Genomic DNA, 18,762 nt, shown 5'->3' on the forward strand with positions numbered 1-18,762 from the left:
CAGGTGGCAAGCGTGGGTTCAAACTTATTGGCTGCTGCCTAGGGGATAGACTATATATTGTGGCTGGTTGCAGCCCAAACTTCAGTACAGTTCCAGCAAGAATAAAAGTATGAGTTATTCTGTACTCAGCCTCGTGTCGTCATTCCTGCTCTCCACAGCCCATGACTTAACATCTAGTATAACTTTTTCTCTAATTCTCTTCTCTACCTTTTGGATGACAAAGTTGTTAGCTAGGTTGTTTAGGAATCTGTTTGATCTCTGACTCGCTACAGAATAGTTAAAATATCCACTCTAGATAAGTTCAAATCACCAGGACCAAATGGATTGTACCCCAAAGTTCTGAAGAAATTGGCAGACGTGATCTCAGAATCACTGAACCATATCTTTCAAAGATCCTGGAGCAACTGGGAACTACCAGGTGTCTGGAAAAGGGTTGATCTTCCCATCTTCAAAAAAGAGGGGGGAAATGGATCCAGGAAACTATAGACCTATCATATCTGGGAAGATTCTTGAAAAGTTAATCAAGCAATGAATCTGCGAACACAGGCAAACAAAATCATAACCAAAAGCCAACATGAGTTTGTCAAAAGAGATCATGTCAGGCAAATCTTATTGCATTCCTTGACAAAGTGACAAAATTAGTGGATGAGAAATGGACTTGGACTCCAATAAGGCCTTTGATAAAGTAGACAATAATCTACTCTTTGATAAGATAGAAAATGTGGGATAGACAACATCACTGTTGAAGAGAGGTGCAAGCTTTAGGGATCAGTCTGTGTTGTCCATCCCAAAGTGCATAGCTAAATGTCTATGGAGATTCTCAGTCATCAGGTCATGGTTGTCCCAAAGGTGCTTTTTCAGGAGGCAACTGTACTTTCTTGTTTTTCTTTGAAGACATTGGGATGGACACCCTTTGAATGGTGAGGGAGTATGAACAGATTTCCAGAAAACATTGCAGACTACTGGAACTATTTAAGCTTCAGTTTGAGATGCAAACAACACGAACTCATCCTCAAAGTCTGTGCCTATCTTCAACAATGAAGGGACACAGGACAGAAATAATCCTGCAACCAACAAGGCTCCACACACATTTGCACTACTCAGGTGACCCTGAGGACAAAGGTAAACCTCCTAATGGCTTCAATGACTCTCTAAAACAGAGGTCCCAACCTTTGGGCACCAGGGACAAGTTCCATGGAGAGAGGTTTTTCTGTGGACCGGAGGGTTCATGGTTTTGTGTGCTGCCTGCATCCCATGGGTGGGGCTTTGCTTGTTTGTGCAGACTGGTTGCTGGCATGCTGCAGCCCCATACTGGTCCATGGACTGGGGGTTGGGGATCCCTGCTCTAAAAGAATGCAAATGACCGGCTGTCTGCAAGGAATATAAATCCTTCCATTCCTCACTTTCTAATCAGAGTTGAAGAAGCTTCTTGGATTGGAAGTGAAACATTTTCAAAGGAAAAAAGAAAGTCCAATTGCCTCCTGAAAAAGCACTTTGGGAGAAGAAATAAAAACAATCCAACCACATAACATCATCCACAAAACCAACCACACAGCCAATGAGGCTTTGGCAGACTGTTCTGCCTGTTGAGGCCAAGTAAAACTGAGTGTGCACTGCACAACTACGGAAGAAATTTTGGAGAAGGCAAGCAGAGGCTAGCCGCTAGAGGGTTGGTTGGAGATGATGTTCCAAGGCAGTACAGTAGAAGTTAGGAGTAGGTGATAATATTCCAGGAAGAGGGACATTTGTCTCCATTTCCAGCAGCAAATGACAATGGATCCATCTTGTCCAACATCCTATTTTGTTTCTGTGCTGCAGAAAAAAAATTCTTGTTCTCTTGAACCACTCCACAATTTGAAGATTTATCTCAATTTTTAAAGAGATGAACAACAACTAATTTAGCAAGTACCTTGTTTAGTGACTGTTCACAGCTACAACAGAGATGAAAAAGCATCTTTGTGACCAATCTCATATTTATAACCTTTGCAAGTCCATAAAGCAAAGAAAGCTGAAGTAAGATCATTAGCACAACTGTAGTTTCACTTAGTAACCACTACAATTAATGACCAGGTTGCCAATCCCAGTTTTAGTTGCAGAATAAGGACTTCCTATACAATAAAACTAACAGGACTGCTCGGGAGGAAATAGCTATTCTTTGGTTGCTGATCATTGCATTTTATTCATTTTCCATGTAAATTAGGTCTCAATGAATTGGCACAGCTTTATAAAACACAGCATTAAGTGCACAGTAAGACCAATTTCAATGCTGCAGATATCTTGCTTATGGATCAAGCATTTTTGGTTTCTGTTTTGTTTAACTTTCATGTTTGTCAGTCTCCTAAGTCTTCACCAGGGGCTCTCTGCATCATTGCCACCTTGCATACTGTAGTTCACACAAAAGTCACCACACCAGCCCTGTGCTTTTAACATCTCTAATTGGTATCCATGAAACCCAAAATATTTTCACAGGAGATCACAGAGAGGAAGTTCTAATCCTACATAATTTAAAGTATTTATAGCAATAAAAATTAATATATTATATTTATATTTATATTTATTAAACCTATATACCGCCCTTCTCCCGTAGGACCCAGGGCGGTTCACAAGGCAATTAAAACAACATTACAATACAAAAATTAATAGCAATTAAAATAGATTAAATTTTCCTTGATTAAAATCTAAAACCCATATATCTCTGATTAAAAACCCAATTACAATAAGTTAAAAAAATTAAAAAATCCTCAGTCCTGGCCAGAAAGCTCAAAGAGCCAGGTCTTCAGGTCCCGGCGGAATGAACGAAAATCAGGGGCAGTCCTAAGCTCTACGGGTAACTGGTTCCAGAGGGCAGGCGCGCCCACTGAGAAGGCCCTCCCCCTGGGTGTTGCCCGCCAGCAATCCTTTCCCGGCGGCACCCTGAGAAGGCCCTCCCTGTGGGAGCTCACAGGACGAAGGGAACTTGATGCCGGCAGCAGGTGTTCCCTCAGATATCCCAGACCCAAGCCATTTAGGGCTTTATAGGTCATCACCAGCACCTTGAATCTCACCCGGAGGGCAACCGGAAGCCAATGCAGCTCACGGAGCACAGGTGTTATATGGGAGTATCGGGAGGCCCCCATCACAACTCGCGCGGCTGCATTCTGCACCAGTTGAAGCCTCCGAGTGGTCCTCAAGGGCAGCCCCATGTAGAGAGCATTGCAGTAGTCTAACCGGGAGGTCACGAGTGCATGAGTGACTGTGCACAAGGCATCTTGGTCCAGATAGGGCCGCAACTAGCGCACCAGGCAAACCTGGGCAAAAGCCCCCCTGGTCACAGCTCCTGTATGATCTTCAAGGCTGAGCCGCAAATCCAGGAGGACACCCAAGTTGCGAGCCCTATCAACGGGGGGTAACACCTCACCCCCATCATTAAAGATGGAATAGAATGGTTCACTCGAGATGCCTGTACGCACAGCCACTCAGTCTTGGCAGGACTGAGTCTGAGTCTGTTTCTCCCCATCCAAACCCAAACTGCCTCCAGGCAACGGGACATCACGTCGAGGGCATCACTGAGTTGGTTTGGGTTGGAAAGAAAATGTTGGGTATCATCGGCGTACTGATGATACCCCACCCCAAAACCATGAATGATCTCACCCAGCGGCTTCATATAGATATTGAACAGGAGGGGAGAGAGGACCGACCCCTGAGGAACTCCACAAACAAGTGACCTCGGGGCGGACCTCTGCCCTCCCATCAACACCAACTGCGAATGGCCCAAGAGGTAGGAGGAGAACCACTGCAAAACAGTGCCCCCCACTCCCAACCCCCTGAGATGTCGCAGCAGGATACCATGGTCGATGGTATCAAAAGCCGCTGAGAGATCTAATAGGACTAGGACAGAGGAACAACCCCTGTCCCGAGCCCACCAGAGATCATTCATCAGCACGACCAATGCCGTCTCCGTGCTGTACCCGGGCCTGAAACCTGATTGGTACAGGTCAAGATAATCAGTTTCCTCCAGGAACAGAGGAAGCTGATGCGCCACCACACTCTCAACAACCTTCACTAAAAAGCGAAGATTGGAGACTGGACAATAGTTATTCAAAATAGCTGGATCCAGGGCAGGCTTCTTGAGAAGGGGTCTCACCACTGCTTTTTTCAAGGCGGCGAGAAAGACACCCTCGCTCAAAGAAGCAGATATCACTGCCTGGAACCAGCCTCGTGTCTCCTCCCGAGCTGAATAAACCAGCCAGGAAGGGCACGGGTCCAATAAACAGGTGGTAGAGCTCAGCCTCCCCATAATCCTGTCCACCTCCTCAGGAGTCACAGGATTATGTCATAGTTCTTAAACAAAAATACCTAAGAGTATCGGAACCAATAAAAAGGCATTAAACTCAAAACTATACTGTAAGATGTATGACAGGGAAAAATAGGTTCCAAAATCAGCCTAGGAATTAGTAACTTTGGATTCACATTTCTAAATTATACCATTGTATTACATTGTGAAATTTACTTTCAAAATTATGTTTTTGAGAAATGCTCAGGTTTAACAGCATTTGTTGAATTATTGAATATTTACAGCTCTGAATATATTTATTTATTCCTTTTTATATTGCTCTTTACATAACATTTCCATATGGGATCTGTAGAATATTATAACCAACAGCAATGACTGCCATAAGCTACTTTTTTTCTACAAATTACTGGACGTGTGTAGTATTTTCAAAAGTGGATATTTAATGAAAGTTTATAAATAATTTCATATGTGAAAAGTACTTTTTTAAAAAAAAAAACTTTAGACTACCCAAAAAAATATTGCCCAAGTTGATGACTAAAATTGTATTTTAGGGAAATTTCATACAAGTGTATATAATTAGTTTTTTAAAAAATATTTTATACAGTTATATTACCCTACATATACTGTGTATTGCTTAAGAATTATTTTCTTCCCTGTGCAGAAGTTGTGGAAAAGATGTGTCAATGAAATCTTATTTAGTAAGAAGAAATAAATTACTTGTAGATTAATTCACTCTATTCACTCAGACTTTCTTTTACAAACAGAAAGAAACATCTTGAAGATATTGTAATGTCAACATTTAAGACATAAATGGAAAACTGTGCTTTTGGCAAATGATTATGGGTGCCCACAGAGTGGTAAAAAAACAAAGATGACAGCCATGAATGTTTGATTAAGCTCTGCTCTTTTTATGCCCATTGCAACATGTGGTACACTTATAAAGCAATTGGAGCTTGATTATACTCTCACAGCTTCCATATTAACTTTTTACCATGTCTAGTGGGAGGCTTCTGAAATATTATGCTGTATAATAATCTTAACACTTAATTTAAATAAGATGGGTTTTACTGTTCTCACATCAGCATTCTTTTTTTTCCAGTGCCAGAGATGTTTGTGCTGCTCTGTATAACAGGTTTTGCTTTCTGTATCAATGGTCAACCTCTCCACAGCCAGTTTAAAGGAGAAAACTACTCCACAAAATATGTTTGTAGTATACCTGGGTTACCTGGCCCCCCAGGCCCTCCTGGAAACCATGGCTCACCTGGACCACATGGCCGGATTGGGATCCCAGGACGAGATGGCCGAGAAGGCAAGAAGGGAGAAAAGGGTGAGAAAGGAAATGCAGGTACTGAATATTCAAATCTTTAAAAAAAATATCAAATTATCAAAACAGTCTTCAAAATATGGCCTTCAGTTTTTCTAAACTTTGAACTGCTGAGCAATAAATCTATTTACAGTTAGTGCAGCCAATTGGCTACAAAATAATAATCAGGACAGTCCTGCTTTAAAGTTGACATGCCCCCTTTCAGATTTATTCATAATCCCCATAGAAAAGTAGACATGTAATCCACCACACTTGAAAGCCATCAAATCAGTGCTAAAAATTCATTTTAAATCTTGAGAAGCACTTTGTTCTCAAAGTAAATTCTCCTTTTACAATATGGGCATAATATTGACCTTCACAGAGTAACTGTGGTGGTAAGGGTAGTGGATATGAGGATTTCTATGCTTCTAATGATGAAGTTCCTATTTATAATTTCAGTCAGCCAGAAACTGGATTCTTTTTATTTATTAAAATTATATGCTGCCCATCTCCTCAATGATGCTGGGGAGCTTAAATGTTTTAAAACTATGCAAACAAGCAGGAACCAAAATACTGACAGTACAGGGATGAGGTCTTCTTACCTCGTCAACCACCTACAGTGGTAAGTGCCCCCCCAGGGCCCCAAACCAACCAGCAAAGCCAAGTTTTAATGCCCTTCTGGAAAGCCAAAATGGTGCGGCAGTTCTCACCTACAGTTGTAGAGAGTTCCATAGGGTCAGGGCTACAGCAGAAAAGGCTCTTCTTGGCCCACATGCCAGAATTCCTTGGCAGATGGGATCCATAGCACACCTCTTCTACTGGTGTGAATGGGGTGGGCTAATCCCATTAGGGTAAGATAGCTTCTCAGATATCCTGGATCCATACCATATAGATTTAAAAAGGAATAACCAACATCTTGAATTGGATCCAGAAGCTAATTGTAATCAATGAAGTTTGGACAATTATAAATGTTATAAGTGCCATCCCAGGAGCTCCAGAACTATGAGCATCACTGCATTTTGCACCAACTGTAGCTTCTGAATATTATTCAAGGGTACCTCATGTAGAGCATGTTGCAGCAATCCAACCAAGAGATGACTAGGCATGAGTGCAGGGCCTCCCAATCTAGGTAAGGGTGCAACTGACAGACATTCTTGAAGTGCTATCTAGTGTTTGTAGATACTAAAGAAGTTTGGAAAAGAAAAAGAAAGAAAGAAAGAAAGAAAGAAAGAAAGAAAGAAAGAAAGAAAGAAAGAAAGGAAGGAAGGAAGGAAGGAAGGAAGGAAGGAAGGAAGGAAGGAAGGAAGGAAGGAAGGAAGAAAGAAAGAAAGAAAGAAAGAAAGAAAGAAAGAAAGAAAGAAAGAAAATTAAATTCTGAAATCTTCTCTCACTTTGCTGTTAGCTAAAAAGAATGGCTAAAGAACGAAGGATTGTAAACAGTATCCTGATGAATTGCCCCCCTAGCCCATTTAAGGAAATGGAGAAAAATGAAGGAAATCTGTCCCAAAGATGCTTTTTCACGAGGCAACTGGACTTTCTTGTTTTTCTTTGAAGATGTTTCTGAAGAAGCTGAAGAAGCTTCTTGGATGAGAAGCAAAACATCTTCAAAGAAAAACAAGAAAGTCCAGTTGCTTCGTAAAAAAGCATCTTTGGGATAACTATGACCCGGATGACTGAGAATCTCCACAGACATGAAGGAAATCTGGTTTCTTTAGAGACTTTCTGAAAGCTGCCTGAGATCATTTAATGTGATCATTGATGAATCCTCTGCAGCTAATTAGGATTTATTCCAATATTGCTTTAGTGACACATCTCTATAGGAAGAAGGAAGTCTTCAGTGTATTATGATCTAATTTAAAGGGAGGGAGGCTGAGTTCATAATGAGATGTAAAGACAATGGAAGTGCCAAAATCAATAAAAGATGGAATCTGCAAAAGAAAAATATATTTTAGCTGTTTAAATATCTCCTTATTCTGAAATATTTTGTAAACTCTTGGGTCCAAAAGCAGTAAAAATCAAGCAACCCTGGAAAATTCAAGTAATTTGTCAATAGCAATATATAATTTTCACTCAGTGAAATTAAATAAATCAGTTCATGCAGATCCAAATACTCTCATATATCCAGATTTCAATTTTGATCACTTTAAGAATTTTCATGCTAATGTTTACATTCCTTTAAGTAAAGTTTGGGTTACACAAAAAGTTAATAGGATTAATGCATACTTTAAGTAGTAATAACACAAATCTAAAACTGCTGATGGTGAATGGGGGGAATTTTCCCCTTCATAGAAATTTAGAGGAAGGAAGGAACCCTATTCTTTGAGCTATGATTAAAACATATGCACAAAGCCCAAAAAGAAATAAAAGGCAATAAGTCAAATAAATTATGAATTGAGGAAAGGAAAAAGAAATACAGCAAACCCTTGGGTTCAGAGCCCATGAAAGTGGAGTGGGATGTACATTAAACCCAAATGTGCAATAAATCTGTAAGTAATATATTTATGTCATTTGTGTTAATGTATATCATTGTACAACTATGGCATTTGCATCAGTTTACCCAATTTATAGTAACTTTATTAACAGAAGATGCAAATTTCTCTCAATTTATACTTGAACAATGGACTCATCAATTAATAAAACTTAATGCAAGTAAAAATTTATGCCCTAGCCAACTAGCCTTCAACTATATCCATCTACCACATCACAAACTGTTTTTGTACTTTAAACTTATTATTTCTGTCTTTTCTGATATACTGTATAGCCATTTTCATTTCTTTCTACATATTCTATTACCTTGCCAGCATAATTTATGCATTTACAAATGTCTCCATTTCCTATTCTTCAGTAACAATCTATCAAAGTTCACAAATTCATCTACTTGATCTTGTTTTCTGCCATTTATATAGAATTTTTAACAATTCATTCCATTTTCTCTGGCAAAAACAATTAACATAACCTTTGATACAGTAGTTTTCATATTCATGCTCCTCAATGCATCATACAAATCACCCAGTGGTTACTGAAAATTATTCAGATTCTCAGTCAACAACATTGTCTACATACAAAATTACATGCACATTGACATTCCTAAACAGCTCACAACTCTAATATTCTGCAAGCATTTATTTTACATAAGTAATAGCAACCAAGTAAACATTACATATCTTTGTTCAATTGTGAACTATTTGCTGATTTCTAGATAGTCTTCCCACAGAAGAATAACAGAGTTGGAAGGGACCTTGGGGGTCTTCTAGTCTAACTCCCTATTTAAGCAGGATATGCTATGTTTACATCTTATACAACTCTTACCAATAACCTTCCTATATCATATGCATGCAAAATGTTCCATAATGGAAGTCTATTTACTTTACCATATGCTTTTATACTTTTTATAAATCAACATTTGTACAATACAGCTTTCCACATTTATATCCTTTGTTCATCATCATTTTCTACATTTTGCTCATTGTCATCTTTTGTAGCCTCCCAAATCAAACTTTTGCTATAAACTTTTTCAGGAATATTTAATTAAACAAATGTCCTTTTAATTTTTGCATTCATTTTTCTACCAATCTTCAGATAATGATGCAGTCTTCACAACATATTAGAACAGTTACACAGGCATTCCAAAAGCTATTTTCATAGTTCTTCAGTTAAACCAGGGGTCTTCAAACTTGGCCCTTTTATGACTTGTGGACTTCAACTCCCAGAATTCCTCAGCCAGCATGCCTGACTGGGGAATTCTGGGAGTTGAAGTCCACAAGTCATAAAAAGGCCAAGTTTGAAGACCCCTGAGTTAAACCATCTCCTCCTACAGCTTTAACATTTTTCAACATTGTCATAAACATTTATTACATCCTGTTCATCATTGTTTACTTAGGCACTAATGTTTATAGTATTACAATTACAATTATCTTTCCCATACAAATTTTTTTAATACTCCTTCCATCATTCTCTGATTTGTTTCATTCAAATAAATATCATTCATTTCTTCCAATAGAAGATCCCTTTTTAGATCCTTTCACCCATTTCCAAAATGTTATTTCATTTCCAAGAATATCTCTCTGCATTTTATCCTTCTCTCTTAATAGTTTTTAACCATTGCTTGTTCTCTTTGACAACATTACTTGCAAGTATCTTTTTAAATATATACATTACATAATATTATTGAATTCTCATTTTGGAGCAATCATTCTCTTACATGCATTTTTATCATTCACAGTCTCTTTCATATCATTATTCCAACCAAACATTTTTGGATTTAACTTTTTTCAATCAATTCAAAGCAACCTCTATGTCTTCTTAATCTTCACTAACAAGTCATTCATTCTATTGAGAACTGAATCTAACTTCCAATACTTTTTCATATAGGACTTGTCATTCCATGTGCACTCCAGGTTCATTCTCATTTTCATTCTCATCTTTTCCTTCCATATCTATTTTCCCACAGTTCACTGTTAACATTACCAAATAATGGTCTGTCCCACATTCAGAGTCCTTCATCGTTCTTTTATCCTTCATTAATTGTCAGTTTTTCATCATAAACAGGAAACTCAATTGTGCTTATTTATTCTTGTTATCTATAACAGATGTTTAAAAGCAGAAGAATCCAGAAAAAGTATAAGAAAAAAAGCCTACAAAAAAGAAATAAAAAGTTTGCAAACACTATAAGGTTAAATACGGTTTTTAAATTGATTTGTTAGGGGTTCCTAAAAATAGAATAGAATAGAATAGAATAGAATAGAATAGAATAGAATAGAATAGAATAGAATAGAATAGAATAGAATAGAATAGAATAGAATAGAATAGAATAGAATAGAATAGAGCTGGAAGGGACCTTGGAGGTCTTCTAGTCCAGCCCCCTGCTCAAGCAGGAGGACCTATACCATCTCAGACAAGTGACTGTCTAGACTCTAGCCTCTTCTTAAAAATCTCCAGTGATGGAGCACCCTTGATTTCTGGAGGCAAGCTGTTCCACTGGTTAATTGTCCTCACTGTTAGGAAGTTTCTCCTTATTTCCCGGTTGCTTCTCTCTTTGATCAGTTTCCAACCATTGTTTCTTGTCCTGTCCTCTGGTGCTTTGGTGAATAACATGACCCCCTCTTCTTGGTGGCAGCCCCTCAAATACTGGAATACTGCTATCGTGTCTCCCCTATTTCTTCTTTTCTTTAGACTAGCCAAACCCAAGTCCTGCAGCCATTCTTTGTATGTTTTAGTCTCCAGGCCTTTGATCATTTTAGTTGCTCTTCTCTGATTTTTTTCCCCAAACTCTCAACATCTTTTTTGTGATATGGGGACCAAACCTGGCTGCAGTATTCCAGATGTCATTTTACTAGGGTTTTTAAAAAAGCGGTACTAATACTTTTTTTCAGAGTTTCCCACACTTCTTGGGTTGCTTTCACCTTTAGGATTTTCATCCATGAGATCTTTCCTAGGTTCACTCTGAGTTTGTTAAAGTCAGCTGTTTTGAACTTTAAGATACTGGTTGGATTGTTTTCTATTGCTAGTGTTTGTATTATATTAAATTCCAGTATGACGTGGTCACTTTCACTCAAGGTTCTGGCAATTTTAATTCCCTCTATCACTTCTTCTCTGTTTGTAAGGATTAAGTCCAGTATAGCTTTACATCTAGTTCCCTCCTCCACCTTTTGGGTGACAAAGTTGTTGGCTAGGTTGGTTAGGAATCTGTTTGATTTCCCGCTCGCTGCAGGGTTGTCTACCAATTGATGTTGGATAGTAGTTGAAGTCTCCCATTACTACTGTGGTATGCTTCCTACATACATTTGTTAACTAGATGGCAAAGAGTTCTTCTATTTCTTCTGATTGGTTGGGTGGCCTGTAATATACACCTATGGCACAGGTCGGCACCCCGCGGCTCCGGAGCCGCATGCGGCTCTTTGAGCCGTCTCTTGCGGCTCCCAGCCGCCCGGTGCGCGCGCACCTCTTCCAACGGGCAGTGGTGCGCGCGCACCTCTCCAAATGGAGAGTGGCACCGCCCGTTTGGAGAGGTGCACACGCACCTCCCCGAATGGGCGGAGGTGCGCGCGCACCTCCCCAAACCTTTGGAGAGGTGCGCGCGTACCTCCGCGCGAATGGGCAGCGGTGCCGCTCTTTGAGGAAGCTGCCGCGGCCCGTCTGTGAAGCTGCCGAAAGCGGCAGCTTAGCAGACGGGCCGCGGCAGTTTCCGCAAAGAGCGGCGCCCCTGCCCATTCCGAGAGGTGCGCGCGCACCTCTCCGAACGACCGGAGGTGCGCGCGCACCTCCCCAAACCTTTGGGGAGGTGCGCACGTACCTCCGCGCGAACGGGCAGCGGTGCCGCTCTTTCAGGAAGCTGCCGCTTTCGTAAACTGCCGTAAACTGAGCGCCCACGCAGCCTTCTCCCCCGAGGTGCGCAAATGGCGGCCGAGGCGCTCCGACGGGCCGGCGAGCGAGCGGGCGGCCTTGGGTCTCCGCCCCACTCTGGGGCTCACCTTCACGCGGCTCACGCTGGCCTCGAGCCGCAGCTGTTGCACTACTTTCTTCATAGCGGCTACGTTGGAGGCGCCGGACATGGCCCCCTCCCTCACTCACTCCCTCACGCCACTTCACTCCGAGCGACGCCGAACCCGTAAAAACGCCACCGCTGGCAACGGGGTGGGGCGGGGGAGGTTGTGTTTTTTTTTTTTTTGCTTCTCGGAACTTTCGGACAAGTTTCCGGCGCTTGGAAAACTCCCCCGCCTATAGACTCTCGAGACGGGCGGGAGTTGGGAGTGGTGGCGGGGGGGAGGGGGGAGGAAAGACTCGTGCGCAGCAGCGCGCGCTGGCGGGCTCCCTGCGCAAACTCGGCCGGGCGCTTCCCCCCCCCGAAGCGGAAGTCGAAGTTGCCCGTTGGAAATTAAGTTTGAGAAGCTGAGCGGGCGGGGCTTCCCGTCCCGTCTCGAGCGGCAGGAGAGGAGAGGAGGCCGGCGGGGGTGGGGGGAGGGGCAGCCGCGCAACGAACTTTCCTCAGTTTCCTCGCTAAAGTCCCTTGGGGCGTCGGCCGCGTGTCGTCGGTCGGGAAGGCAGGCTTTGTACTGCTGCAACAGTTGGGGGACGTAACTGCTGGGAAAACAACAACAACGACAACTCCACGCTTTCGGCAGCTTCCTTAAAGAGCGGCGCCGCTGCCCCTTCGCACGGAGGTACGCGCGCACCTCCCCAAAGGTTTGGGGAGGTGCGCGCGCAACTCCGGTCGTTCGGAGAGGTGCGCGCGCACCTCTCGGAATGGGCAGGGGCGCCGCTCTTTGCGGAAGCTGCCGCGGCCCGTCTGCTAAGCTGCCGCTTTCGGCAGCTTCACAGACGGGCCGCGGCGGGCTTCCTGAAAGAGCGGCACCGCTGCCCATTCGCGCGGAGGTACGCGCGCACCTCCGGTCGTTCGGAGAGGTGCGCGCGCACCTCTCGGAATGGGCAGGGGCGCCGCTCTTTGAGGAAGCTGCCACGGCCCGTCTGCAAAGCTGCCGAAAGCGGCAGCTTTGCAGACGGGCCGTCGCCATCGGGCAACCGGGAACCGGTTCCATCTCATTTTTAAAAAAATGGCAGCCGCGTGCGTCCGCGCATGCGCAAAAAACCTTTTTGCGCATGCGCGTGCATGGACACACGCACGCGGCTCCCTCTTTTTTTAATTTGTGATGGAACCGGTTCCCAGTGGCTCTTTTTCTTTTTTAGGTTGCCGACCCCTGACCTATGGCAATGTCACTTTTTTTCTCTTTTATATTGACCCATATACATTCTGGAGAGATTTTATCTTTGATCACGTGCATTTCTATAGATATGTAGTGTTTTCTTACATATAATGCAACTCCCCCTCCTCTTTTTGTAGACCTGTTTCTTTTGAACAATTTGTATCCATCCATCAGTCCATTCCACTCATGGGTTACATCCCACCAGGTTTCTGTAATGCCAGCTATGTCATACCCACCCTCATGTACTATTGCTTCTAGTTCACCCTGTTTGTTCCCAAGCTTTGAGCATTGTATATAAGCATTTAAGACTTTTATGCCTGTTCGTGGGTATGTTTCCTGCATTTCCTGATTGTTGTTTTTTCCTTTTTTCTCATCACTGCCTACCTCATTGTTTGATTTGTTTTCTTAGGATTTATGATTGGTTTTGGGTTCTAAAGATTGGTCACCCTCCCCACTCAGTTTTAGTTTAAAGCCCTCCTGATGAGTTGGCCAGTCTTTTTCCAAGAAATATTTTTGCCTGTTTTCCCTTGCCAAGAGTCCTTTGCGTCCAAAATGCAGTCCATGATCCAGGAAACCAAAGTTTTCTTGGTGACACCAACCAGGTCTGCAGATGGATGATTGTGTTCCTTTGAGGATAGAATGTCCTATTACCAACACTCACCTTCCTTTTTTTGGGAGGCTGCAGTCTGGAGTGCTTTTCTGTTTATTTCAGGTGTGTTTGTTGATGTGATGTTTTTAGGGATATTTGAAGCGACTTTTTAAGGGATATTTGAAGTTGTTTCTTTGCTAGGTGTCTGCAGGTTTTCTTTGAGGGGGAGGTTGTAGGTCTGTGTTGTTTCCATCTAAGGCGGGGTGTCAAACTCGCAACATCACATGATGTGTCATGACGTATTGTGACTTTTTTTCCATTGCAGACAATGGGGTGGGCATAGTTTCATCAAGACGATCTGGCTGACGGGCCGGCAGTTTGACACCCCTGATCTAAGGGGAGAAATCGATTGCTCAGTTTTAATGGGGCTGCTTCTGATTAGGTTGGATTGGGCAAAAGAGTCTTGTTAGTTGTATGCTGTTTCTTTCTTTGAGTATTGTGTTTCCTTCTATGTGTGACATACCTCTATTTGTCTTCCTCAAATCTTCTGGGAGTTCTTTTTTCATTATTTGGTTTGGTTTGGGTATAGCTTTCTTTCGTAGATTGGGGTTTGGCTAGAGTTGCCTCTAAGTGCCTTACTTTTTCACATAGTTTACATCTAATGCATGTATAATTTGGGTGTTCTTTGGGCATAAGCACATACATGGAACATGTATTACATACCACAATAGTATCAGTCGCCTCTTCCATGAGTTTGTTTTTTGAAAATCCCTCTTTTTGGTTGGTGGATATGCTTTGCTGTTAGCCTTGTTTCTTCCTTCTCTGTTCTAGGCAATTGTGCCTGTTTTTTTACTATCCTTTTATCTGCCTGTTTCATTCTTCTACCTTGTTATTTATTTAACCTTCTTACTATTATGTTAGTTTTATTTATTCTTTTCTTCCATCTATTTTTCTTTAGTTTTTGAGCTCCAATTCCTTTTTATTCTTTACTGGGGGTCTTACCTCCCTTCCTATTGGGACCTCAAACTTAACTGATACCTTCACTCCGGCCTCTTGTTGTTTTCTTTGCCGGCTCCCTTCTGTCCTTTGGTGCTTGTCTCTGCTCTGGTCAGGCCTCCGTTCAGCTTTCAGGTTGGCTCAACTCACTGTCTGGTCTGCTGCTCTCAGCCGGCCTCTCAGCTTGAGAAATCAGAGAGCTTTCTGGCTTGAAGCCTCTCTGTTGCTGCTGCTGCATTTCTCCCCCTCCTTCAGGTTCTGCTGCCTCCAATTCCTCACAGCCAAAGGATTGCTGTAGGCCTTTTGTCCTCTGCCAGACTAGGCTAGCAGGAAGCGGGGGAGGGGTCTGGTGGTCTTGCTGGGGAGGGAACAATGTTCCAGTCCTCCACCTGAGGCAGGTCTCCTCTAGGGAGGGCTGCGGGGCTGGAAGAAGGCAGGGAGAGGGCTGTGGGAGTCTCTGCTTTACTGGGCTCTGGGTCAGGCTGCCTGGCTTCCCCCTAGAGTAGGGCTGCCTAGACTGGGGTGTGGGCCCTAAGCAATTGCTGAATAAATGTGACCATAGTAATTGTTATGTAGTGAGTTCGTTGCACAGGAATGGAGACAAGACAAGTGAGTTCAGCAATGGTCATGTTTATTTGCTTGCAGGATCTGAACTGGGGAACTGAGCTGCAGCCTGCAGCAATTTATAGCCTGGCCCCTAGGCGGCAGCCAATAGGTTTAAAGCAACCGATTGCTACCTAGGGGCAGCCAATAGCAGCACGGAAGATAGGGTGTCTGAGTTTATGTTTATGTTTATGTTTATTGGACTTATATACTGCCCTTCTCCCATAGAACTCAGAGCGGTTCACAAGGAATTTAAAATAACAATACAAATTACAAAAGTTAAGAACAATTAAAATAATTAAATTTAGTCCTTGAATAAAATAAAACCCCTATTAAACTCCATTAAGCTGGGAGCCATTAGCTAGCTCCAGCTTACCACGTGGTGTTATACTTAAGCCCAATACATAACACCCCTACCCTCTTAGAACGAACAACATCATAGCAAAAATAAGCAAAAGAATACAAGTTACACGATTTAACATCATAGCAACAGTTAGGCAAGTTACACAATTTTTTTTTATTAAAAAGTTTTACAAAAACAAAGTTTTACAATATATCCCCAAATCCCCCCCACCCCAAACCCGCCCACTTCCCCCCCCCCACTTCCCAGAGCTAAATACAGGATTATAGTTATAATAATCATATTCTAAATATAAATTATGCAAATATACAATTAACCAAATTCATAATGTGCTTTAACTCCCCTTTAACATAACTACAATCAAAGTACCAATAACAATATCCCACTAAAATCTACTCATAAGCTAAATGGAACTTTTTAGTCCCATATTTGTTCTGAATATAATCTATCCATCTCCTCCAAACTGAAATATATCTTTCCTGTGAATGATCTTTCAAATAAGCAGAAATCTTAGACATCTCTGCAAGATTCGAAACCCATTCTTCTATAGTAGGCAAACTATCCTTCTTCCAATATTGTCCCACCAGTAACCGTGCTGCTGTTATCATATTCAACATCAAATTAGTTTCTTTAACATCACAATCTACAATAATACCCAATAAAAACAATTGTGGAGAAAACTTTATCTTTCTCTTAAAAATCTTTTGAATGTTCCACCAAATTTTGATCCAAAAAGCTTTTATATTTCTACAAGTCCACCACATATGAAAATAGGTAGCTTCTAAACTACCACATCTCCAACATTTAGACTGTAAATTAGGATACATATTAGACAACTTCTTGGGATCCAGATGCCATCTATAAAACATTTTATAACATTTTTCTCTTAAGTTTTGGACCTGAGTAAATTTAACATTTCTGACCCAATTTATCTCCCAAGTGTCCAACGAAATTGGTTCCTGAATATTTTGTGCCCACTTTATCATACAGTCTTTTACCAATTCCGTTTCCGAATCCAATTCAATTAAAGCATTATATATCCTCTTTATATGTGCACAATTTAAATCATTCCACCGAGACCTGAAGACCTGGCTCTTCGAGCTTTCCGGCTCAGGCTGAGTTTTAATTGGGGTTTTAACTGGGGTTTTACATGTTGCAGGGACTTAGTTTAATCTTTTTTAAATTGGTCTTAATTTTTGTATTAATGTTTTAAAAATTATACCCTGTAAACCGCCCTGAGTCCTTCGGGAAAGGGCGGTATATAAATTCAATAAATTAAATTAAATTAAATTAAATTAAATTAAATTAAATTAAATTAAATTAAATTAAATTAAATTAAATTAAATTAAATTAAATTAAATTAAATAATTAAATTAAATTAAATTAAATTAAATCTCTAATTTGTTTTACTAAATTTTGATCTATAATTGTGATGCCAACCTTTTGATCTGACTTCCACCTAGCTTTCAATTGAGTATATTGAAACCAAGAGTAACTTATGTTTTCTTGTCTTAACTCATCTAATGATTTAAGAACGAACAACATCATAGCAAAAATAAGCAAAAGAATACAAGTTACACGATTTAACATATATAGCAACAGTTAGGCAAGTTACACAATTTTAACACTAGAATGAATAGGCTTCCATTAACAGCACACTAGACAGTTAACAACATCATAGTTCCATTATTGTTTCAGTATAGCAACAAGTCAACAGTACAGACAACATTATAGTTCCTTTATTTTACAACATAATCTGCTAGATAAGTAGGAGGCTTGCGTGCCCTTGTGGAACGCTTCAGGGTTCCAGTCACTTTCTGGTCTACCAGCTTACCCATCGGGCCAGGCAGACCAGTGTCCCTTAATGCACTTGAGTCAAAGGAATGAGGTGCTCTCTGGCTGGCCTCTCCAGGTCAGCCCACCCCAGAGTCAGATTGTTCAGCAGAGTTGGCACAGCGGTTGTTAAAATCTGGTTGGCTTGCTCCATCAGGGATCCATGTTGCACTTCTGGATTCCCCTTTATGTTTATGTTTATGTTTATTGGACTTATATACTGCCCTTCTCCCATAGAACTCAGAGCGGTTCACAAGGAATTTAAAATAACAATACAAATTACAAAAGTTAAGAACAATTAAAATAATTAAATTTAGTCCTTGAATAAAATAAAACCCCTATTAAACTCCATTAAGCTGGGAGCCATTAGCTAGCTCCAGCTTACCACGTGGTGTTATACTTAAGCCCAATACATAACACCCCTACCCTCTTAGAACGAACAACATCATAGCAAAAATAAGCAAAAGAATACAAGTTACACGATTTAACATCATAGCAACAGTTAGGCAAGTTACACAATTTTTTTTTATTAAAAAGTTTTACAAAAACAAAGTTTTACAATATATCCCCAAATCCCCCCCACCCCAAACCCGCCCACTTCCCCCCCCCCACTTCCCAGAGCTAAATACAGGATTATAGTTATAATAATCATATTCTAAATATAAATTATGCAAATATACAATTAACCAAATTCATAATGTGCTTTAACTCCCCTTTAACATAACTACAATCAAAGTACCAATAACAATATCCCACTAAAATCTACTCATAAGCTAAATGGAACTTTTTAGTCCCATATTTGTTCTGAATATAATCTATCCATCTCCTCCAAACTGAAATATATCTTTCCTGTGAATGATCTTTCAAATAAGCAGAAATCTTAGACATCTCTGCAAGATTCGAAACCCATTCTTCTATAGTAGGCAAACTATCCTTCTTCCAATATTGTCCCACCAGTAACCGTGCTGCTGTTATCATATTCAACATCAAATTAGTTTCTTTAACATCACAATCTACAATAATACCCAATAAAAACAATTGTGGAGAAAACTTTATCTTTCTCTTAAAAATCTTTTGAATGTTCCACCAAATTTTGATCCAAAA

The 18,762-nt window shown here is 41.0% G+C and overlaps 1 protein-coding gene across 1 annotated transcript in view; it reads left to right on the forward strand.

Annotated features, from left to right (window-relative positions):
• C1QTNF7 (C1q and TNF related 7) overlaps window positions 1–18,762 on the forward strand; it is a 162,388-nt gene that overhangs the window by 134,744 nt on the left and 8,882 nt on the right. Inside the window, exon 2 of the mRNA XM_083366940.1 lies at window positions 5,373–5,618. Coding sequence (XP_083223066.1) covers window positions 5,381–5,618 — 238 coding nt within the window. The 5' untranslated portion in view covers window positions 5,373–5,380. The remainder of the gene's footprint in view (window positions 1–5,372; window positions 5,619–18,762) is intronic.

Source organism: Vipera ursinii (genome assembly GCF_947247035.1).
Source record: "Vipera ursinii genome assembly, chromosome: 7".
Taxonomy (NCBI): Eukaryota; Metazoa; Chordata; class Lepidosauria; order Squamata; family Viperidae; genus Vipera; species Vipera ursinii.